At 39.2% G+C, this 25,153-nt stretch overlaps 1 protein-coding gene across 1 annotated transcript in view; it reads right to left on the bottom strand.

The window, feature by feature from the left end:
- The window catches only part of MED14 (mediator complex subunit 14), a 74,697-nt gene extending 50,577 nt beyond the window's left edge, over positions 1-24,120 (bottom strand). Inside the window, exons 1-12 of the mRNA XM_065900613.1 lie at positions 23,909-24,120; positions 19,101-19,127; positions 15,445-15,550; positions 10,414-10,587; positions 9,625-9,754; positions 9,033-9,161; positions 8,610-8,717; positions 7,947-8,079; positions 6,545-6,695; positions 5,992-6,103; positions 2,213-2,338; positions 318-396 (exon numbers count right to left, since the gene is read on the bottom strand). Coding sequence (XP_065756685.1) covers positions 318-396; positions 2,213-2,338; positions 5,992-6,103; positions 6,545-6,695; positions 7,947-8,079; positions 8,610-8,717; positions 9,033-9,161; positions 9,625-9,754; positions 10,414-10,587; positions 15,445-15,550; positions 19,101-19,127; positions 23,909-24,120 — 1,487 coding nt within the window. The remainder of the gene's footprint in view (positions 1-317; positions 397-2,212; positions 2,339-5,991; positions 6,104-6,544; positions 6,696-7,946; positions 8,080-8,609; positions 8,718-9,032; positions 9,162-9,624; positions 9,755-10,413; positions 10,588-15,444; positions 15,551-19,100; positions 19,128-23,908) is intronic.
- Between the last annotated feature and the right edge of the window lie 1,033 nt (positions 24,121-25,153).

The following is a 25,153-nucleotide window of genomic DNA, read 5'->3' on the forward strand; positions in this document are numbered from 1 at the left end:
ACCAGATACAATAAAATTCATTGTGTAAGTATTTGGTAGAGTGCTTGCACAGGAGAAAATGTGAGTGTCAAAGCTGAGTGAATCAAAGCTGAGTGTCACGCCCTTCATACCTATATTTGCTCTAGAGGGGAATTTGATACAAAGCACTGCCATCTTGGACCTATTCCAAGAAAATTTAGATTCTAAGTACCAAAAGGTACTCAAGTTTCATGTCATAAACATTAAGGATAGTGGGTGGTCAAGAGTAATGATGGAGAAGAAAATATTACCTTGTCAAAAGAAGTTTCCATTTTTAGTTTTGAACTAAATAAACTTACTTAAGTTGCTGAATCCAAGGAATGATCCGTTTCATATCATCATTCACAGACTTCTCCATGTCATCCAGTGTGGCCTGGTCTATAGCATAAAGTACTTCATTTATTAATTGCTTACACGAGACACAAGATATCCAGGTAGCCCAAAATTTAAATGAAAATTATTGTTTTAGGCAGAAAGTAGTGTTATTTTTGAGTCAGAGAAGAACTAAACGGAACGCATCATGAGGCATAAATTAACCTAATTTGTTTTCCCTCTTTAACATTTAGGGAGAGTTACAGTTAAGATAATTAATAGCAAATGTACATTAGCAGGAAGAACAAGTAACAACACGAATTATTTCTTTGCCTATAGTTTAATTACCAAAATTCTTAGTCTAATTAGCTAATATTATTAATTTGTATGTATTTCAAACTCATAGTATTACTAGACTTAGAACCTTAAAAATTATAAAACTCCATTAAAATGTTTATTTATTAAACACAAATGATCTCTGGCATAAGCATGATCTGTTGGCTGAAGATTAGCTTGCTAAATGTCACTTAGAATTTTTAATGACACTAGAAAATGCCAATAATAGAATGTTGAGCAAAAAGCAAAATATAAAATGAGTTCAACTAAAGAAAAAAGTATAGAAAAAATTAGAAGAGCATTGCTATGGATTGAACTGCATCCCCCCAAATTCATATGTTGAAGCCGTAACTCCTCATGTGATAGTGTCTAGAGGTGGAGCCTTTGGGAGATAATTAGGTTTAGATAAGGTCATGAGGGTAGGCCCTCATATAAGATTAGTGCCCTTATAAAGAGACACCAGAGAGCTTGCTCTCTCTCTCTTCCTGCCATGTGAGGATACAGCATGAAGGCTGATGACTATAAGCCAGGAAGAAAGCTCTCACCATAACCTGACCATGGTGGCAACCTTATCTCATACTTTAAACCTCCAAAACTGTGAGAAAATAAGTTTCTGTTATTTAAGCCACCCACTCTGTGGTTCTCTGTTATGGCACCCTGAGCTAAGACAAGCATATATCCCCTAAAAACAATAATTACCAACAGGCAACTATTTTTTTGCTTCTCTCATTTTTACATGTTTAGTTTTTCTACTTATGAGTATGTACTGTGTTAATCATCAAGAAAACAGTTAAATAAAGTTTTCAAGAGCAAACAACAATTTCCTAATGTGTCACTTACCATTTAGCCATCATAAATGTGATGTGATTCAAAGTAATGAGGCCAGTTTTCCATAAGCAGTTCATAGAAAAATCTACCTTTATAGCCATACGATATAACCAGAAAGCCTTTTCTTTTCATCAATCTATCTAGCTTAATATTAATTTCAAATGGCAAATGTGCTAATATATTCAAGAACACTATTCCATCAGCAATACAAAAACACTGAGTTCCTAGTATTTCATCATTTCAGAACACCAACTTGGTAACAGAACATGCTAGAAATCAAACTTCAATTTCTACTGTGTTTAAGCCAGAAAAAAAATCCTTTCCTACAGGATTCTGTACCCTGAGTCATCTGAGATGTTTATACTGTCATAAATTTGTTCTTCAGCTGTGAATGACATTAGATTGTAGTCTTCTCCATGACACCCTACTATTAGTGGTAAAATAGTTAATCTAAGAAAAGATCAGCCATCAATATTATTACTTTTACATAGGAGAAACAACATGAATGTACTTCATACTGGGAAGTTTCACTTCTGGTACAAGAGAGTTAAAATGGGCCCCAAGGAATAGACATCAGCCAGAGTTATTCCTTCCATATCTACTTTCCATACACTGTTTATATCACCTATCCCAATACCTAATGGCAAAAAATTTTTATTCTGCTTTTGTTAAAAGTATTTTTCTTTACATTGAGTGAGTCTATCATTTAGTAACTTACCAAGTCCGTAAAGCATCAACTGGAACATTCCAGAATGCAAATCTACAAAAATGTGTAGACACTCCGAATTACCACAGGGCTCCAAGATGGGAACAACAAGAGCTGGAAGTGCAGTCTCTATGGAAGCTGAACAGTTAAGAATTAAGTTATATTTCTATCTGAATATCCACCCCCTCAAAAAAATACATATATTTCTCAGTGAGTAGAAACGAACCAACTACTGAATGATCCTGAATGTTACAGGAAAACCATAATTTTGCTAAACTGGGTTAGTAATATTATGTCACTTAGTAGCTCAAAAGAAGAATGTAATCTACAAGGTGACCTGAAACAAACACACCCATCTCAAATACTACAGCAAAGAAAAAAACCCTCCAAGATTCCTTTAAAAAGGTTAAAATAGCTCGTGAAAATTTAACCTTATCAGTGAGCTGAGTTCTAGTTTTACTTTCACTCAGTAATTACTAATAAGCTAATTTGAAGGATTTTCTTTCTGATATAATGGGAAAAAATATTGTTTGGTAAATAGAATAAACTTCATTTATGGCCTAAATATTTTTAATGCCATTCTTCATAAAGAGAGGTTTTTCTGGCAATTAGGGCCCATGTATTTAAAAAAACCTCCGAACGCTATTAAACATTGATTATAAAGGAAAAGATTTTTTCAAGTTATTTATGTACCTCATTTTCAAGTCACAGATGAAATAAGAACAGAGGCAACTGCTAAACACAAATTCCCAAAGCTGCCAATATACTCTTTCTAGAGTTTCACAGTATTTCCACCAGGCCCGATTAACTTTCCCCTTAATCTCACAAGTTGGTATAACACAATCCAGTAAAGGAGCAAAGTCCTGAAAGCACACCATGTGCTCATCACACTGATGACCTGCTAAAGGAATATGCTCTTCTGGTTACCACAGTCCTTTAAAGCTACACTGCAGGAGAAAGGCGGGGAGTGAGTAGAGTGGTAGCGTAGGCCCAGCCCTTCACCAGGTGTGACTTCTCTGTGCTACTTTGTTAAACAAGGACAATGACATCTTCCTGTCCACGCCATGGGTTCAGGAAGAAGCAATGACAAGCTTGTAAAGGTGCTTTAGAAAGCAAAGTGCTCAATAATGTACATTTTCTGTATTTATGTACCAAAACCTCTTGTTATAAATTTGCAACAATTAAAATAGGTGATGTTGCCACTGGTACTGTCTATACAAACAAAATAATAAATCAAAAAAAGATTGCAGGAAACATATTTAATCAGAGGAAAACAAACTGCTTTCAAGTGTATCTAACATATTTGCATACAAATCTTTAACATGCAGGTCCAGCATAACTCATCTAAAACAAACAAAAAAACAGGACAAAAAAGGCACAAACGGGAATTTCTTTAACAATATTCTATCATTCAGACCAGTGTGACAAATTTAAAAAGTGCTTAGAGATTTGAAGCAGAGTTGCTGATTTTTAAAATATACCTGTACTGTCTTAATTCCTAATGGGATAGGAATGTACTCTTTAAAACAAAACTATTTTTAAAGTGTAGCAACGGAGTAAAACTAATTCTGACAATTGGGATGACAACTATAATTTCAATCTAATTAACAAAATTAAATATTTTTGAAAAGATAGGGCATCAGAGAAGAATACAGAGAACACAGTCCAAAAGATAGAAAATACTTCGATGTACATCTCTGAACATATTTTATGGCTGCCGATGTCTGTATTTTTCTTTACAGAAAATAAAATATATAAGGCCTTAAGCGTTTAAAGGCAACAGGTTTTAATGGAGTGTATCCAGAACGGAGAAACTCATGGAGAATTAAAGGCCGTGCAAAATGACTGACCTGCACACTTCTTCCTGCAGCAGGAATATATACAAATCTCCTCTTTCATTTCTCCCTATCTATTTATTGAGGACAAGATGAGGAATGTACCAACACACAATAATATAAAGTGGGAAGACTGCAGAGAAGCAACTAAGCCCAATTAGGAATGGCTGTGTGTGGTTCACAGCTTCTGAACTGACCTTGAGACCCCAAATCTGGTGCTGACAGAGCACAACCCAAGGGAGAGCACCCTGGCTTCCTAGAGTCAGGTGATGATGAGAAGGGGCCGCAGGGCAAGTTACCTTTAGTGCCTTGAACTGCCTTTTTAAAATTGCTCTCCCAGAGTCCTGCCTACCCTCCCCTGAGACATTCCCACCCCCCATCTCCCACCCTCAAGAAACCACACAATGCCCCCTGGGCTGTCTGAAACCTGCTAACTGTACACTCCCCTAGCCCTTCCTTGAAATGCTCCATTCTCCCGAGCTACTCATTTCCTCGGCTTATTCTAGTGAGGAGTTGGAAGAAAAGCCAGCTAATTAAGGGTAATTGCACTAAGGGGTTCGCAGAACAGACTATGGTCCCGGGTCCCAGCAAAGGATCTGACTAAAGCATGCTTTCCCATCACAAAAGAGATCAAGTAAGACTACATGAAAGTATAAATGCATGAACGTGAATTTAAAAAAACAGTTAAAGCACATGTCCTAAAATGGTGGGTCAGCAGACCTTTTCCTATAGCAGTCCTTGTTTCCAGAATTGTTCTGATTAAAGCAGGGCTGAGGGGCCAAACCCCACAGGCAGAAACCTCCCTCTCCTTCAAAACAGTCTCCAAAGCACCCTTCTCTAACACTGAGGACTCAACAGACTCGTAGGGCTTGAAAACCACTACTGTAGCACACTCCCACTACAGTAAGAGATCCAGGAAGAGCCTGGACTAACATCCTCAAATTACAGATGAGGAGAATGGGGCCCAAAGAATTTAAGTGACTTGTTCAAGAGCAGAAGAGCAGCTGAACCCACATCTTTTGGCTACTCAAGCAGTGACATCTCTACAAAATGCTGCTAAAGAAAAATCTTCGCAACTTACGTGAACAACACGCAAAACTATTCCTAGGTAAACACACGTTCAGTCCATTTTTCAAAGTAATTTAAATATCCCCCAGGCAATCATACTGAGGTTTTTTTTTACTTACTAAGACTTGTTTACAGATGATACTAAAGTAAACCAGAGCCTATCAAAAGATCATAAACCTCAATTTTCTACAATCCCAATGATATTTTAGAATTTCACTATTTTGAAAAATTAGAAATAATTAAAATTAGAAAAATTAAGATTGCAAAAATACTGTGGGCACCAGGTAATCACAGCCAAAAACTGGGGTAGGAATAGTAAATATGCTCATTGTGATACTGTGAAACGATATTCCTAGAATGAAAGCACTTACTTTGTAAATGACTGACCGTCCCCATACGCTCTGAATATACCAGGTAATTAGAAGATTTTTCACTATGTGTGCATATCTGTATTTATTTTGAACCCTGTTGATGTATTAACAACTCAAAAACATTTTTAAAAAGACAAGGGATATATTTTGCTTCATTCAAACAGGCATTATTTCATAAATACATTATAAATATTTGCAAAGCTGCCTTAACCTTTTAGAAGAAAAAACAAAAGAAGACTCATATTAAAATGTTAAAATAGCTTCTATTTCAATAGGAAAGAAAAGTTTTAAGGAGAGTTGATATACATACATTTCAAAAATAAGGTCAAGCTAAATGAAAACGAAGAAAGTAAGGGAAAAATTAAGACAAGCTTGGTAGATCACAAATTAAAATGCAGCCTCTACAACAAAATCAGTATATCAGGAAAAAAATCATTAAGAAAGACTCTTCAGAAAATAAAAGTGGATACTAATTTAAACAAAAGAAAGACAGAAATGCCATTTTAAAAATACCTACAATTTTCATTGGCATTGAAACCTCTAAGAATGGCCTTCAGTTCCTGGAGCTTCTGATGAGCTCGTGCATGGACACTGTCAATCAGGAGTTTTTCTATTGATAAATGATCAATCTGCATAAACAAGAACAGAACTGTATGTGCAATTTAAACATTTTTACTTTAAAAGCCCGAGAGTAGGTTATTGTGCTCCAAGATACTTCCTTTTAGAATCACAATGACTAAGTGTTAACCAGTAAAAGAAAGCAAACTTAAAATTAAAAAAATAAATTTAAATGGTATTGATAACTTAAAGGCTACAGTTAACATTCTGGCAACTATAGATCTGACCTAAATTACAAAATTTGAAAGAACATCTTAAAAATTATATTAGATGTTAAAACAACCACAACAAATGTACAAGCATAACATTCATTTAAAATAAGTTTCATAAAGGGTTTTAGGAACAATTAGGTATTTTAAAGGATTTGCGCTAACAGTTTAAGTATAAATGGTAAGTTGTATTACTATATTCATTTAATCAAACCAATATTGAAATATATTGAGTTCTTTTACCTTCATGGCTCTTTCTACTAATTTGGAATCAGAAGCTGGCAAAGGAGGATCATGAAAAATCTGTAAAGGCTTGGAGACATCATTCTCATCAATTTTAATTGTAACTTTGTGAACAGATGCTGTTCCTGTTTTTCTCCCAAGAACCTGTTGACTAAAGAGAAAAAAGAAATATTAAGAATTTTTTCCAACACAGTCTGTTAACTTCTGGAATAAAAGAGAGACAGTCTATTGTGCACCTTATCCAGAGCCTAGAACATGGCAGGTCCTCACTGTTCGTTGAGGGAATATTAATATTGGGAAGACAGCTATTCTGTAATCCAACACAATATGATTTACTACATTAAAAAAAAAGACACAGAATTTAAAAATAAAACACATGCACACACACACAAAAAGGCCAAAACAATCTTTAAGCGGTGTCTATTCACCTTTGATTCCTTTACAGAAAATGGGAAGGAATCAAGCAAAGTTCAAATAGGGAATAGAGGATTGTAAAACAGCCTGATACTGATTTTCCCAAAAAAACTTCCCCGAAAGTTTTTAAAAGGTGCAATTCAAAATATAACACTGTAAAAGAAATATATATATATATATATATATATATATATATATATAAAACGCTGTGATAAGCAAGGATTTTTTTTTAAAATGATACCTGATAATCTAACCTAATGGTCTTTTAGCAATCTGGTATGAAGCCAGAGTAATCTAATCTTTAAGAATAGTAAGTTTTGAGCTTCCCTGGTGGCACAGTGGTTGAGAGTCCCCCTGCCGATGCAGGGGACACAGGTTCGTGCCCTGGTCTGGGAGGATCCCACATGCCACGTGAGCGGCTGGGCCCATGAGCCATGGCCGCTGAGCCTGCGCGTCCGGAGCCTGTGCTCCGCCACGGGAGAGGCCACAGCAGTGAGAGGCCCGCGTTCCACAGAAAAAAAAAAAAAAAAAAAGAATAGTAAGTTTTAGTACAAATAGATAAACATCTACATATTTAAAATATGCCGGGGCTTCCCTGGTGGCGCAGTGGTTGGGAGTCCGCCTGCCGATGCAGGGGACGCGGGTTCGTGCCCCGGTCCGGGAGGATCCCACATGCCGCGGAGCGGCTGGGCCGTACACAGACCCTGCGCGTCCGGAGGCTGTGCTCCGCGGCGGGAGGGGCCACAGCAGTGAGAGGCCCGCGTACAGCAAAAAAAATAAAAAAATAAAAAATAAAATATGCCATGTTCTAAGAAAGGTGTCAATTATGGATGTCCTATGTGGTTTATATACCATAGGACTTTACCATACAAAATCATGTTGCTAGAGGTACACAGAGGTATATGGTAAATCAGATGTATGAGAGAAAGAGAGAAACAAAAAGAATATTTAGTCATTGCATGACCCCACCAGAATCAACTTTACTTACTTCCAAACTGAGAGGGAGAGGCACTTTCCTGCATGATACCTTTCCACCTGTACGAGGTCTCCCCACCGCTCTCGGATTAACATTAGAGTTTGGGAATGTAGCACTTCTAACTGAAGTGATAAGCAGAAAGAATCTGATGGATCTTGTTAAGCAAATCTAAGATATTACTACAACAGCCAGTGAAGTATAAGCAAACTTCATTTAACAAACGCTCTATTCCCCAAAAGTTGGCTATTACACTTCTCCAATGACTTATACAAAAAGTGTTGGAATTTGTGACATAATTTTAGAAAAAGGTTTTGTATTTAATTTTGAACCAATATAAACAAAATGTAAGGTCCAGGTTGCCCCTTAATTCATCATAGTTTAGAGAATATGGGTAGACTAAATGGTACTATTTTTTCTCTCCAAATAGTCCTATCTCTACCTTATCATTTAAAGTTTTTACCTGCAAAGTCAATAGTAAAATTTAAAACTTCATTTTTTACAGACATATCACTATTCTTTACACTGGCCAGTTCCCCAACCCCCGCTTCCACCCAAAAAGGGTGACGGGGAGAGTTTAAGCGGCTCTAGTTCAGGACTAGGGGCAGATGGAAATTGTGTGTGTGTTGGGGGACACAAATTCTTTACAAATACAGGGCTCAAATTTCAGAAGGATACGCAGGCAGTTGTACATGTCCTGAAGAGGTTTCTCATCAGCAAAGAGCCTAGACTGTACCAGCTGATGGATAAAGTTGATCTGCATACTATGAACCAAGGCTCGCCCATCTGCCATTGGCAGGAGAAAAGAAGGTGGTTAATCAGAAAAGTGTACAGCTTGTGTCATAGACCAACTAAGGAAGAGTATATTCACTAACGATGAGTTTAAAAAAAAGAACTGAAATTATCTATGAAAACTAGAGAGTACACTAGAGAAACACTGAAACTTCTGTGGTCAGTAGGCAGTTACAATTATCATAAAATCTGCATCAGATTACAGGATAAATTGCTAAACACGTGTATTATTCTGCAAGAATGTTTCAATAATATAACACCCAACATTTAAATCAATACATATGATTTAAATCATTATTTATGATTTACCTCCTGTTTCCTTATCCTCAACTAGAATTTCTAGCTTGAGAAGACGCCAGGGAACATCAGGGTCATCTCCCATCACAGTCAAGGTGGCTTCAAATTCTCCTTCCACTCGAAACTTCACTCGGCCATTTGCTTTTAGAAGAAGAAGAAGGTCTACTTTGCTAGAAAATAAGCAGCTTCCCACTAACCTAGAACTTTCAGTCTCGCTCACGAGAAATTTTAAATAGACTTAAGAATCTTTCATAAGTGTTCAGACAATTCACTGGTTCCTGCATAAACAGTAGCCAGCTTCCAGGTCATCAAGAAACCAAAGGCAACTCTTCTAACATCAAGGAACAGTATTTTCTTGAGGCTCAACTCTAGGACTTAGTCTCTCCTCCAGCCCCAGGTAATCTTGCCCACTCCCCAGCTTCAAATACCAGCACTGTATTTCCAGGTACTAAAGGGAAATGATATGGCACAAGTTACGGATTCAAACACCACCAAAATTGCAGGTCAAGACTTCATAAGGATATTTTAAAAGATAAAACCCCAAAAGCTGTTTGAAAAATATTCTAACGAGTCAATTCTTTAAAAATGTATTTCAGGTACATACCAACTGTAAGATTTGCTAACTGAGGAGGAAGATCTGTGGTTACAAGTCGATGTCTAAGAATCTGGTTCAGCTGGTGAAGTGTAGCTTGTTTCTCAATTTTGGTAATTGGGTCTGGAGGAATAATTTTATCCTACAAAAAAGTTTAAGTAATCTAAAAATAATGTACAAAGAGACATAATTTTTACCCGCGCCTGTTCTAACACAGTATTTTCTTACTTTACCCAAGAGAACCTCAACACTCATTTCTGCAGTCTACATCCAATAATAGTGACCATTACTATCATGCATTACAGTGTCAATGATTCCACCAGTCCCCCAGCTAAGATGGTAATGCAACACGATCTTCTTCATGTTCTATTTATGAAACCAACTTAATGTCACTAGATGACTTTCACCACTTCTTAGAAGTATAAAATACAACAGCACCAAGTGAGTCAACAACTACCACAACAACGAATTTTTAAAAACACTTCCAAAAAGCAACTAGCGTGCCGTATTTTCACATCTGAAATAGATGTTAAGTTACCTTCATAATTCTGTTCACCCCCACCTAAATAAATAAATAAATAAATAAACTCATTTTGACAGCTACTCACATTCTGGCTCCAATTTATTTCAAACCCACCCCCTCCAAATTTTAAGAATAGAGAAAAAAGCAAACTACATGAAATATTTATTTTAAAAATACAGAACAGTTTTTTGTTTTGGCTGGGCTACTTATTAATATTGTAGAATCCAATGCCAAAGGCTTCAACTTTTGAGGGTGGGCTGGGGTAGGAATGCACTTACCCTAATGCAGGTTGGCAGCCGTGGGTAAGACCCAGTAGTCAGTACATCAATAGCATATGGGATGGCGAAACTAGGCAGGCGTGCATGGACCAGAGCATCTCTAGCTAATGAGGCCAGGCGATCAGCAGTATCCACAAACAGGATGGCTTGCTGATCTAAGAAGCTCGAGATCATCTTCAAAGCAAAGGGTATATGTATTACGCTTCCTTGAAAACCAGCCACTTTTCACTTCAAATAGCATTTACTGATTCCAAAGTAAACTCTGAGAGGAATTACTATAGCTTTTCCATACTTCAAAATATTTCATCAAAAAATTTTCCAGTAATTTGAGGAAAGAAGAAATATTTTTAAAAACCAGTAATTTTCTATCAATTTAAATAAAAGGTTTCCCGATTCGTTTCTCCATCTTTAACATTACACATACATATGACAAGTTAGGAAAAATAAATAGAATACAATGCTTTTTCTCTTTCAGACTTCTAGAGTTGATTGGTAATAAAGGAGACATAAAAGCATGGTCTCCTGGACCCAGACTGCCTTGGTCTCAACTTTAATTCTGCAACTCACTAGCCCTATAACCTTGGGCAAGTTGCTTAAATCCCTCTTTGCCTCAGTTTTTTCAATATAAAATGGAGATGATTTCCTCCCCCTCATAAGGTTGTTCGAGGATTAAGAGTTTATGCATATGAAACCTTTAGAACAGTGCCTAGAACATATAAAACACACAGTAAACATTGTCCATTATGAGATCTAGGCCAACTTCACGTCCAATATAGAAATCCTTTCCATCAGTTGTCTACTCAATGCATTTCACAAGTGTGCCTAAACTAGTAGAGGTCATCATGAAGCTGAAAACTACTTCCTTTCTGGAACAATACTTAAAAACTTAAAAGTCTTTCACGTCCTTCAAACAGGGGAAGCCCACTCTATCTTCAAGCTGAACATTCCAAATTCCTGACTCACCATCCCTATTCCACTGCCTGCAAATGCTCCAGTTTATCAGTGATCAACTTAAAATATGGTATCCAGAATTAATAACACATCATGCACACATAATGCCCTACGTTTTCTCAGTATTCCCACACTTATTTTATTATCTGATTTTCACAACTCTAGGAAATAGACAAAACAATATAATTACTATTATCTTAGAGATGAGAAAATTGAGGCTGAGGTTTAGACACTTGCTCAAAGATAGTGAATAATCAGAGAAGCTGGAACCAAAAAATGTTTTTTTAACTCTTAGTTAGACCAGCACAGCCCCTCAGAAGTGCTACCTTCCATGACTAGTAAAATGGGAGTTCTATTAACACCACCAACACTAACTTCTTATCAGCAGCCACGACACTGCTAACACACAGCAAGCTTGAAGTTAACTAAAAGGCCTTGATCTTCTGTGCATGAATCTCTATCAAGCAAGGTCCCCTTTCCCACCCTGAACCTAAAGCATGACTGTACTCTGATTTTTAACATATTTGAACCCTGCTTCTCTCAATTTCCATATAGGTTTTTGCTCAGATTTAGGTCATCCCAAGTCTCCATTCACTCAAGACACTGTAAAAATGCTTAGGCCAAAGAATACTAAAGATTTCCGTCCAGGAAGATGTGCATCAACCCTAGTGGGGTGCCACAGTTCATCGAGCCTACATCACTCCACCTTAAATGTGGGTTATTAATGAAACTCTCTAAACTACCTTGCTCAACTCAAAATAAACTAGCTCCAGCTATATTTCTTTGACTTCGAAATCAAATTAATAAAGATAAAAGTTTAGTTTTGAGTTACTTATTAGTGAATCCATATAGGTCCTTAATAATCATGCTCTTTTTTTATTCTTAAGTACTCACATACCAACTGCTGATATGATTAATACCAATCTCCTTTAAAATTTAACTGAGCACCAAAGAGACACTTCTCTAAGGAAAATATACAAATGGCCAAAAGCACATGAAAAGACGTTCAACATCACTAGTCATCAGAGAAATGCAAACAAAAAACATAGCGAAGTGCCACTTCACACCTACCAGGAATGGCCAGAATCAAAATGTCAGACGATAACAAGTGTTGGCATGGAGCAATTAGAATCCTCTTACATTGCTGGTGGGAATGTAAAATAGTAGAGCCATTTTGGAAAACAGTCTGGCAATTCCTCAAATGATTATTAAATATACAGTTACCGTATGACCCAACCATTCCACTCCTAGGTATATAACCAAGAGAAATGAAAACACATGTCCACAGAGAAACTTGTATATGAATGTTTATAGCAACATTATTCATAATAGCCAAAAACTGGAAACAACCTACAAGTCCATTAACTGATGAACGGATAAACAAAATGTAGTAGATCCATACAATTCAGCTATAAAAATGAAGTACTGATACATGTACAAGTACAACATGGATGACCCTTGAAAACATCATGCTAAATGACAGAAGCCAATCACAAAAGACCATCTATTATGATTCCATTTATATGAAATGTTCAGAATAGGCATATTTATAGAGACAGCAGAGGTTGCTTAGGGCTGGGGGGTACTTGGGGTGATAAAGGGTAATGATTTTCTTTTTGAGGTGATGAAAATGTTCTAAAATTGACTGCTAATGGTTGCACATATCTGTGAATATACTAAAAACCACTGAATTGTACACTTTATTATTACTATTTTTTTTTTTGGCCGCACCGCACAGCATGCGGGATCTTCGTTCCCTGACCAGGGATTGAACCTGTGCCCCCTGCGGTGGAAGCGCGGAGTCCTAACCACTGGACCACCAAGGAATTCCCAGAATTGTACACTTTAAATGGATAGATTGTATGCTATGTGAATTATATCTCAAAATTGCTTTTAAAAAAAGCTCAAAGAGGAGAGAGATATTTTTTCTTTTTCTTAGCTAAAACATCATCCAGACTGCTTTACCATTAGTTAGAGTTCTATAAACCGTGTATTTATACACTCATCTAAACACTTTATATGTCTGGCATGGCTAAAGATCATTATCTATTAAGAACCTCTAATGAGTCTAGTTAAACAATCATTAGGTTGAGAACACAAGTGTCAGAACGTGAATAATCCTCTAATTCTCCAGCTGATGGACTTTATCCCTGACAAAAACACATCTCTGTATCTACATTCACAAAACAAAAATACCAAAACTTTATGTATAAAGTTCAATATGAGACTTTATTCAGAATGCGACTTACTGGAACAGCCAATTCAAAAAACTAATAGGCAAATACTATACCATGAATTAATGAAAGATAAATACAATATGGCTCAATATCAAAACCAAGAGTTTTGGATTTTGCTTGATATTATTTTAACGACATACAGCTCAGTAGTATCGAACAGGTAATTTAAATACCCATTAGGGATTTAAAGCTAGATTTGAAAAATTGAATACTTGGATTTTATATACCTCAGTAATACTTAACTCTTCACTGCAAGTCTGAATACCTTTAGGAAAAGATTACCTCAAATTAACTAGTTACTGAAAAGAAACCTTAGGCTTCTCAGAAATACTAGACCATGCTTCTTCATTTTGGCCAAAATAGATTCATTAGACTTGGTGCCCAAATTTGCAAAACAATGAAATGAATTGTCAACTTTCTGGTAAATAAGCTTGGAATAAGCCTGTTTATTAATATTTGTAATAAAAACTATCCTTTGATGACAACATGAATAAAATAACTTTTTCCCCCATAAAGAAAATTCAATATATGGTACAAAATATCCTCCCCCTTTGATCAATGCTATATAAAAGGATGATACCAGCTTACTCCTAGAGACAAAAGATCTGTGGCTAGAAATGTGTCTTCTTTTAACTTTCAAAAAATATATTATTCTAGAATTTTAAATTCTCAACTTCTTCAAACCTCTTTTTTCCTTTCACTTTAGCAATTTTCACATAAGCTTTCTTTCTAATGATAGGGGAACCTAGTGAAACTGAGGATAGCAAATGCACTGGGCTAAAATTGAGGGGAGATGTCAGAAAATCATATGCAGAAACACACGGTGTTGTAGATTTCTTTCTAAAGGGAAATTTTATGGAATATGCAAACCCCAATAGACCTGCAAATGTAAAGTTACTATAAAAATATTTCAACTTAGCTTGTCAGGGTGCAAAAAATAAATTATGGTGGATAAATAAATGCTCTCATTATTTTAAGATTTTATTCATTTTATTATAATTACTCTACCCTTTCCAATATGAAATCTATTCTCCTCATTTTGTGTCTCATCTGTTAACACCGTATCATCCTCCCCAAGTTATGAGCACAATAGGCTAACACAAGATCCCTACTGATGTTTCTCCTCCTTAACATTTCTTGAACATAGCTTAAAACTTTTGTTGGGGGTAGGGGGTGCATGTTTTAGAATCTTTGGTACACTTCGCTACAGGTCACTCCTTTGAATTCAAAAGAATGACTCAACCAACAGTCAAAAGACCATGAGCTTCCTGAGGGCAGGGACTATGCCTTATTCAAGTCTCCATCCACTATGCCTTATGCCCTGTGCGCAATAAAGGGTTGGAGAATGAACAGATGAATAAACAAAGGGACAGATAAGTGCTATCATCAGCTCTGGGGCCTTGAAAAAGCCATTTAACTTCGAGGAACCTTATTTCCTCATCTGTAAAATAAGAAAAGACTGACTCTGCCATTCTCAAAGGGTTGTCAAGAAATCAATAGGCAAATTTAGGGAATACTTTGCAAACTCTAAGGAAGCATACGAATGTAAGCTAACCATTTTCCCCCTTTAGGTCCAGTCTCATATTTAACGTCTTCTAGTGTAATGACATCTCCAGATATGGCCTACTCTTTTTTCTGATTAGGTGTCCATAAACAAATACTAAGTTTCTACAGATATATACTATACATTATCATACAGAAATAATGATTACTCACATAAGTAATGTATCCCAAAACATATCAGCAGATATAAGTTAGAGCTAAAATTAGAAATTATGCCTATTACAAGTTAACATTCCAAAAAAGTTATTTTATATAAAATAAAGTCAAAAGTTTAACTCACCGCACATTTTTCCACTTTGCCAGCATTATTAGCCCATTTTACTAAAGCTAATAATCGAACAAAGAGTTGGCGTGTCCGGCTAGCAAACTGCACTATTTCTATTTTCCTTTAAAATAAAACAAAACAACTCTTAATGAACCAACAAATTTGAAGGAGTATTTCACAATTTATTTTATCTGAGCTAAAATATGAATCAGTCTTTGTTTACAACCATTACAATGAAATGAACCACCTAAAATATTTATTTAAATATGAATTGTCACATTTTGTATACCACCTGCATATACTTCATTTTCTACCTCAGAGTAACATCTCCAATAGAATGCTTAAGCAATGAATCACATTTTCAAATTAATTTTATACTGCAATAAAAGTTGTTTACTAAAATATACTAAATTCACAAATATAAAATTATTACATAGAAGTTAACTGGGTCACAAAGGGGACCAAATTATGGTTTGAAGTTGAAATTATGAATTAGTAACCTTTCTGGTAAGAGAGAGGAAGTGAAATAGCTCTTTACCAAAACTTGAAACTGTATTATTTCTACAAAGGCAAGGGCCCATTTCCCATCTTGCAAGAGCATGATTTATAAAATTGAATAAAGAGCTTAACTATGCAACTCTTGACCAAACTAATTTCAATAACAAAGTACTAAAAATAAAAGCTAAAAGGTCTGTCCATATCTATTTTTATGCTATACCCACTACAATGCTTTTTCTCCCCATATTCATCAGTATTTTTATCATCTCCTCATAAAGGCTTAAAAGCTTTACTAAAAGCTTTACATTGTCCATCAGCGTGTTAGCTAGACCTCTCAACTTCATGTCAGCTACAAAACTGATAATCATACCTTTCAAGGTTTACCTTACGACACACAAACAAATATTTGACAGACCAGGACTGATGACAGGCCCCAGCAAGACACCAACCTCCCTCCAAGTGGACTCTGACATATTAATCTTGTTACAGCTGTTCACTGACCTGTAGATCCAACCCACACCTCTGTATCTCACCAACAGCAATACCATGATGCAATGCACCAAAATGAAAGTTTCTGCTGAAGCATAATCCTAACTGAAGACCACAGAGTCTAGATCCTATTGAGAGCATACATAGCCCACAAACAACCTGAAAGACTTCCTTAAGTTTCAGCCTGCAATATGATTATTGGTAGTAGAAAGAGAAGAATCAAGGACACTGATACAATTATGACTCTTTGCCAGGGTCTGTGAAGGATCCTTAGAGATGAAACAAGCGGAGAGCATCACAGGCAAGACTGGAACACAGCAGAAATGTTAAATGTACACTAAGATCTGGCAGTCACCTCAGTGCTAGGAGCCTCAGTGCTGTCATTCTAACTCAGCAACGGCTTACAGAGGATGTGAGGTCTCTTCTCTCGCAGAGTAAACATATTTGTATATTACTAATTCCGTTGCCAGAGGAGCTCCTCTACTGGGAAGGAGACATCCCCCTTTGCAAACTATTTTAATATGGTTTTTTCTTGACACCACGCTGTCTCAAGTGATAGGCAGCATGAGTTGGTTTTCCAAGGCCCAGTTTCCCTTCCTACCCCAGAGTGGACAGAACAAATCCTGATTTTCTTTTTTTTTTTCCCCCAAAGGAATGCATTCTGGGTATTTTATTTACTTTTGGCTGGTGTCAAATATATTTTTTTAACATCTTTATTGGAGTATAATTGCTTTACAATGGTGTGTTAGTTTCTGCTTTATAACAAAGTGAACCAGCTATATATATACATATATCCCCATATCTCTTCCCTCTTGCGTCTCCCCCCCTCCCTATCCCATCCCTCTAGGTGGTCACAAAGCACCGAGCTGATCTCCCTGGCTGCTTCCCACTAGCTATCTATTTTACATTTGGTAGTGTATATATGTCCATGCCACTCTCTCACTTCGTCCCAGCTTAACCTTCCCCCTCCCCTTGGCCTCAAGTCCATTCTCTAAGTCTGCGTCTTTACTCCTGTCCTGCCCCTAGGTCCTTCAGAACCTTTTTTTTAGATTCCATATATATGTGTTAGCATACGGTATTTGTTTTTCTCTTTCTTACTTCACTCTGTATGACAGACTCTAGGTCCATCCACCTCACTACAAATAACTCAATTTCGTTTCTTTTCATGGCTGAGTAATATTCCACTGTATATATGTACCACATCTTGTTTATCTATTCATCTGTTGATGGACACTTAGGTTGCTTCCATGTCCTGGCTATTGTAAATAGAGCTGCAATGAACATTGTGGTACATGACTCTTTCTGAATTATGGTTTTCTCAGGGTATATGCCCAGTAGTGGGATTGCTGGGTCGTATGGTAGTTCTATTTTTAGTTTTTTAAGGAACCTCCATACTGTTCTCCATAGTGGTTGTATCAATTTACATTCCCAACAACAGTGCAAGAGGGTTCCCTTTTCTCCACACCCTCTCCAGCATTTACTGTTTGTAGATTTTTTGATGATAGCCATTCTGACTGGTGTGAGGTGATACCTCATTGTAGTTCTGATTTGCATTTCTCTAATGATTTAATGATGTTGAGCATTCTTTCATGTGTTTGTTGGCAATCTGTATATTTTCTTTGGAGAATTATGTATTTAGGTCTTCTGCCCGTTTTTTGATTAGGTTGTTTGTTTGTTTTTTGATATTGAGCTGCATGAGCTGCTTGTAAATTTTGGAGATTAATCCTTTGCCAGCTGCTTCATTTGCAAATATCTTCTCCCATTCTGAGGGTTGTCTTTTCGTCTTGTTTATGGTTTCCTTTGCTGTGCAAAAGCTTTGAAGTTTCATTAGGTCCCATCTGTTTATTTTTGTTCAAATCCTGATTTTCATTTCCTTCCTTAAAAACGGACCAGCCAAACCATAATACAGGTATGCTTCAATTGTCTCTTCCACTTCTATCTTTTCGATCTATGTCTAATTCTCTCAGAAAGGTCACTGGGGGTAGGGAGTGGAGCGTAGTCACTAATAAATGCTAAAATCCGCCCTAGTGACTTGGTATTTAATAAAAAGATCAACCAAGGAGCATAAGTAGTTCCAAATATAGAGTCAAGTAGCCTATACTGTAGCCACAGTTTAAATCTCCATCACCTAATTTCTTTGAAAGCTTAATTTATCTTGTTCCTTTGGACTATGGAAACATACTAGCATTTAGAAATGTCTTAAGCCCCAAACTCCAACTGAATCAAAATTCTCTTAACTGTAAAACAGCAATAGCAGTAGACAGATGTCCACTCTCTATAGATATCTAATAGCATCATTGCAGCAAATGATAAATTAGCAGCAAACTTTCTAAAGTCAGTCTCTTCCTCAGCTTTCTCCATTTAGTTCTGTATTTTCTACATCTTCCTACCCCCTCAGGCACTTGACCTGGTCAGTGATTCAATAAAGATTTCTAGAAGAGAAGGTCCAGAGCTGGCCTCATACCAAGAATTGTCAAGGATGAGGAAATTATATTTCCCAGGGCTCCTTAAACAAATGGTGTGAAGTCACCCTAGGCTCTCTGCGCCTATGTTCCTGGTCCACAACTCTACCACCCATACCTACACATACCTCCCCACCCCGCCACTTTCTCCCTCACTCACACACACACATACTCATAGATATATCAACACAGACACAGATTTAAGGTTTTTTTCATACTCACCTTTCCACATCAGATTTCCTTGGCAGTCTAAGAAGAAAAAAAAAGAAACTGACTAAATACATGCACACCTTCATTAAAATATGATAATGATCTTTACTTTGACTTATTAAATACCTTAGTATTTCAGAAAAACTGGATAAATAGACACTACAGGCTTGTGTGGCTCCCTACTCTTTTTTATTTTATGAGTTTCCGGCAATATAGCTACAAAGGAAAAACTAACAAAGGAACATTTCTCTCCATTCAAAGTGCTTCAAAAGATACTGCATGAACCTCAAACATTTAAAAAGACCAAGTCTTACCTTAGCACACTACATCATAGAGAGTCAGAGAAAATATTCTTTTAAGACCAAAATGATCATGGATGCAAGGTACTACTTAGTCGCCAGCCTCCCCATATTCAATGGAACCTTGCTTCCAAGCACTAATCCCTCCATGTTTTGTTATGGTGAGCAAAACTAGAAGCTAGGCACACAAAAGGGCCAGCGTCAGCCAAGGGATGTACAGTAATTATGATGTTGCTTGGTTAGATGCAAATGATTACTTTTAAACAGCTCCAGTGAGATTTTGATCTCTTTTTTGCTAGTTCTCCAGTACGAAAGCCAGCAACCAACGTCACCCTTTTCCCTGAAATTATACCATTTAACACTCTCACATCCACCGATGCTTAGAAAGATCCTGATTTGCTTCCTGAATCACCACATTCTGTAAACCTCTATCCTATGGTCCAAGATTCAACAGCCTGAACTCTAAAGCCTCCCCTATATCTAATAGGCTCTTGAAGAATACACACTGAACCGCTTAGACCCTCTTCCCCCCGACATGCCACAAGTGCGGAAAAACTAAAACCACCGCCAGAGATTCGAGGTACAAGGAAGGGAAACTATTAAAATGAGCTCTGACTTAGAGTTACCTACAATTCTTCGGGTAGACAATGGGATGGAAGCTCAAGTTATGATCCAAGTGATACAAGAAACTAGATAGGAGCTAGAAGGGCCAGCAGATCAGAGGATGAAGCAAAAATTAAGGCCTTATTATAAGACTGCAAGTAAAAGCAGCTACTGGGAAGTTCCTATACCTGTGAAAGATCCGGAAAACACTCCTTGAGAAGACTCCCCTGTCCTCAAGAGAGGGAGAGAATGAGAACCATGGATACTTGTATGTGAGAGAGGGAGAAAAACAGAAGAGTAGAGCCTTTGGGGGTAGAAAGAATAGGAATCATTGTTCTAGCCGCCGCCCCCCCCCCACCCACCCACCCAAAGACCCTAAAAGGATCATCTCTTGCCAGAGGTGGTGTCATTTCAGGGACAAAGGACAGGCTTTGCTGCCTACATCCCTCCCCCTACCAATTCCTCCTAATCTATTTAAAATTCCTTTATGGATGACAAATCCACCACTTGGGGCAAAAACCAACCCTAAAGGGCGAATCTTTGGAGGAAGTCACAGAAACCTTGTTTACACCAAAGCGTTTTAAGACAAGTTTACATGACTGAGATCCTAGCATTTTCTGATTTTAATTAAAAGAGGTTTTTAAAAGGAAGAACCTAAGTCTCTAAAAAATCACAGCAGAATGTAAACTCTAAAATGAAAGCATGTATTACATGAGTCGGGGGAGGAAATGAACAAGCAAAAGGAAAAAAAATAGAAATCTGGGACCAAAAACAAAACACCTTTTTTACTTTCAATAGTCCACAGACAAGCATCAAATGTGGCAGAAATAAGACTCAAAGTATACCTTGAACACTGGTTTTATATTAATACATTAATCCTGGCAGTTTTTACCTGGAACAAGGAAAAATACATGATTTAGGAACTTCCAAGGTATATTCCTAAACCAATTTTGGTTACCACAAATCAAAAGAGAAAAAAGTTATTTTATATACCTAGGTATCAAGAGCAACAGTGAATTTTCCCCTTAAATTCCCCAGGTCTACAATGACAGGTGCCCTGACTTAGAACAGTTATTGTTCTAAGCCCCGGGGAAGGTAGCAAACAACTCAAAATCCTTGTCCTCATAGAACTTCCAGTGAGGAGGAGACAGACAACAAACAGTAAGTGCTGTAGAAAAACAAAGCAGTGAGTAAAGATAGGTTGAAGGGGCAGAGTACTGCTCATGGGTGATCACCAAAACGTCTTTCTGATAAGTTACATCTGAACAAAGACCTAAAGGAAATGCGAAAGCAAGCCACACAGATTTCTGCGAGAAGAGCAAAGGCTCTCAGGTGGAGTGTGCCTGACCCTATCAAGAAAGATCAATAAGAATAGCGTGGCTGAAACAGAAGAAGCAAGGAGAGTATTAGAAATGAAGTTAAAGAGGTAAGGGAGAGAACACACATCATGTAGGATATTAAAGGTAGACCACAGTCTTTGTTTGCTCAAGATAGTCCCGGTTTATGCCTGTCGTTCTGCCATTGCTATTAACAGCACCACCTTTCATGCTCAAAAGTGTCCTGACTTGGACCATAAATTTTATGGTCACTCTCTATATAGGTGAGTATAAAAAGTTTTTACTCTAAGTGAGATGGGGAACCACGGGAAAGTTGTGAGCAAATAAGTTTTAAAAGGATCATCCTGGGGCTTCCCTGGTGGCGCAGGGGTTGAGAGTCCGCCTGCCGATGCAGGAGACGCGGGTTTGTGCCCCGACCCGGGAAGATCCCACATGCCGCGGAGCGGCTGGGCCCGTGAGCCATGGCCGCTGAGCCTGCGCGTCCGGAGCCTGTGCTCCGCAACGGGAGAGGCCGCAACAGTGAGAGGCCCGCGTACCGCAAAAAAAAAAAAAGGATCATCCTGGCTATTTTATGGAGGAAAAACCGTAGAGGGGCAAGGGTAGCAGCAGAGGCCCCAGTTAGCAGACTACTGCAGTAACACGAGCAAAAGATTAACACTTGATGGAAACGTTGAAAAGTGGTCAGATTCTGAAGTCAGAGATCACAAGACTCGCTAATGTACTGAGTGTGGGATTGGAAGAAAGAGAAGCCAAGAATTACTCCAAAATTTCTGGCCTAAAAGCATCAAAAGGAAGAATGGAGGTACTATTTAGTGAGATAGGAAAGTTTTGGGGGCATCGAACGGAATCAGGAGTTTGGTTCTGGACTTGGTCCACTGAAATGCCCATTAGGTACTTAAACGTAGGCACCTGGATAGAGTCTGCAGCTCAGTGGAGACGCCTGTGCTGGAGAAATAAGTATGGGAATCATCAACCTATAAAGGGTGCAGGATGAAGTATAAAACTATATACTCGGGCTTCCCTGGTGGCGCAGTTGTGGAGAGCCCGCCTGCCGATGCAGGGGACGCGGGTTTGTGCCCCGACCCGGGAAGATCCCACATGCCGTGGAGCGGCTGGGCCCGTGAGCCATGGCCACTGAGCCTGTGCGTCCGGAGCCTGTGCTCCGCAACGGGAGAGGCCACGACAGTGAGAGGCCCGCGTACCGCAAAAAAAAAAACAAAAAAAAAACAACAACGATATACTCATTCTACAGCAATAAAATGTTTCTTTTCATAACTAAGTCCTGAAACAGTAACAACAACACAATTCAAAGAAGTGCTACAAATGCCCTATGGAGAAACAAATTATACAAATACTGATGGCGGCAGTTTTCAACAGTTTCCCATAGCTCTACATAGGACGGGTACATGATATTTTCTCATGGATACTCAAATTCTTATGAAATCCAACAACTAATGGTGCAGAGAAGTATATTACCACAATAATCCCTCATCATGACAGCGATTTAAGTTTCTCATTACACGGGCGCGGCGGGGGAGGGGGGAGGCTTCTTTCTGTAAAGTACAGTATATCAAAATTCTCAGAATGATGTTTTACAGGAATAAGTGGAGCCTATTCTAATTCTTTAAGTCATCTGCAAAAAAAATATTGTAACAGTCTCTAGCAACAAATTACTCTGACACTGCACAGCCTAATACCTACATACTCGTGTATTTCAACTGAATACACTGATCTGGAGCCTACCAATAGATAAAAGATAAAAACGAATCTAGATGAAAACTAGTAATTCTTACTTTTTCTGAACATGAATTTAAAAATGTAAAACAGCAATTCAAGTATATATACTCCTAAAATTTAGTTTCTTCACACACCTGAAAATCTTTACAGTGTATTCCGATCCTATTCTGAAGAGATTAACACCCTAATCATGTCCCAAGGCATTTCACCCGGTAACTTGGTGATTTATAAACTCCGTTCATACCCCCAAGAGACAATAACAGCAGGCTAGTTACAAAAAAATCTTACACTAAATGCTTGAAGACTTCAGTCCCAAACGTTCCAGAAAAACAAACAAACTTGGAATCCAAAATTTCACATTATTTTATACACAATACATCTCCTGAGTTCAAACTTTATCAGGAGTAATTACAACCCACATTTAAAATGTACCGTAAGAAGCTGTAAAACAATTTCTCACCTTTGGGTTTTTTGGGGGTTTTTTTGGTAACTCGAATAGTATGTATTCCTAAACCGTAATCGTGGGGTCTGGGCTAGAAAGCTTCCAACCAAGAAATCAATAGGGTTCAGCTGGCAAATCGAGCAAAAATTCCAAGGACTGGCTTTTCAGGGAGTCTACAACGTGCATAATTCACAAGTCTCGGCTGCTTCATCTCCAGAAAGACCCCAAACGCAAAGCTTCTCCTCCACCTCCGCTGGGCCCCAAGAGTTCAAAATTTCTAGACTAAGCAGTCCAGCAAAGAGGAGAAAGCAGCAGCCTTTTGGGAGAAGGAGGTGCGAACCTCTCAGCCGGCTGGGCGGGAAGGGGGGGCTGGGGAGCAGGCGTGGATTTCGCGGCACTTACAGATCAGTCAGCACCATGAGCTCCGAGTAGGCCCGGTGCAGCAGAAATTCGATGAGGGTGCTTAGCCGGTAGCCAGGGCTAGCCGCCGCCGCAGCGGCCGCCGCCACGGCGGCTCCCGGAGGAGGAGGCGCCGGGGCTGACGCGGGGCCGCTGCTGCCCCCTCCGCCGCCTCCGGGCGGGACCAGCTGGTTCTCCAGCTGCACTGGGGCCATCGCGGCGCAGAGCCGGGCTTGGCGCAGCGGCACAAGATGCGGACCTCGAGTCTCCCTCCCGGGCGCTCGGTCACCGCGCCGATGTGGGCGCGGGCGGAGTCGTCGTCGTCGTCGTCGCCGCCGCCGCCGCCGCCGCCGCCGCCGCCGCCGCCGCCGCTTACTACCGCCAGGCCGCCTCTGAACAGGAAGCCGTGCGCCAGCCGCGGAGGCCCGCCCCCATGTAGCGACAAGCCCGCCGGCTCCAGGGACTGGAGCAATGGGCGGGGGGGAGGGGGCAGGGGGGAGGAGGGAGGGCGGGGAAGCGGGGCGGGCGCCGCAGAGAAGCTGCGCTCCCGCAACCGATCAGATGCAGCTCCGCCAGGCAGCCGCAGCATCCATGTTGTTGACGGCCCAAAGCGGAAGTTGTTAAGCAGAACGGACAGGGAGCCAAAGGGGAGCTTCCGACAGCAACCTGTGCCTTTTCTCCCGGCTGTTGGGCGCCCGGACGCTGGGGGGCGCGTGGGAGTGGGGCGGGACCGGCCCGCTGGCGGGAAAAGCGGAAGCGGGGGCAGCGCGCCGCCGGAAGTGGGTGTGAGGGCGGGGCCGGTGCGAACGTCAGCAGTTGCCCCGCCCTTGCCCTCTCCGCCCTCTGGGATATAAAAGCCTCCAATTTGCGCTGAGGTGTCGATCAACGCTCCCCTGGTGGGTGCAACACGATCGGGAGGCCACCCCATCCCAGATGTTTGTGACTTGTGGTTCTGGACTCGCAAATTGTTGCGACTGCGTGCTTCTGACTTCTCAGATCTTTGCCCCGCCCACAGTCTGCCCATGCGCCTTTCGTGGGATAGAAGACGTTTCCGTCATTTTTTTTTTTTAAACTGTGGGAAAAGATTCGAGAAAATCTGATTAGGGGTAGGAGCAGGGCCACTGGCAGAATAACCTCACTTTAACGGAGTTGAATATATGCTGAGTTCTTTACCGACCCCCAAATCCTGGCAGTTCTACCACGGAAACAGCCCTTAAATCCTCTACCGCTGATTCTCCCACTTGGTTC

Source organism: Phocoena phocoena, chromosome X (assembly GCF_963924675.1).
Source record: "Phocoena phocoena chromosome X, mPhoPho1.1, whole genome shotgun sequence".
NCBI lineage: Eukaryota > Metazoa > Chordata > Mammalia > Artiodactyla > Phocoenidae > Phocoena > Phocoena phocoena.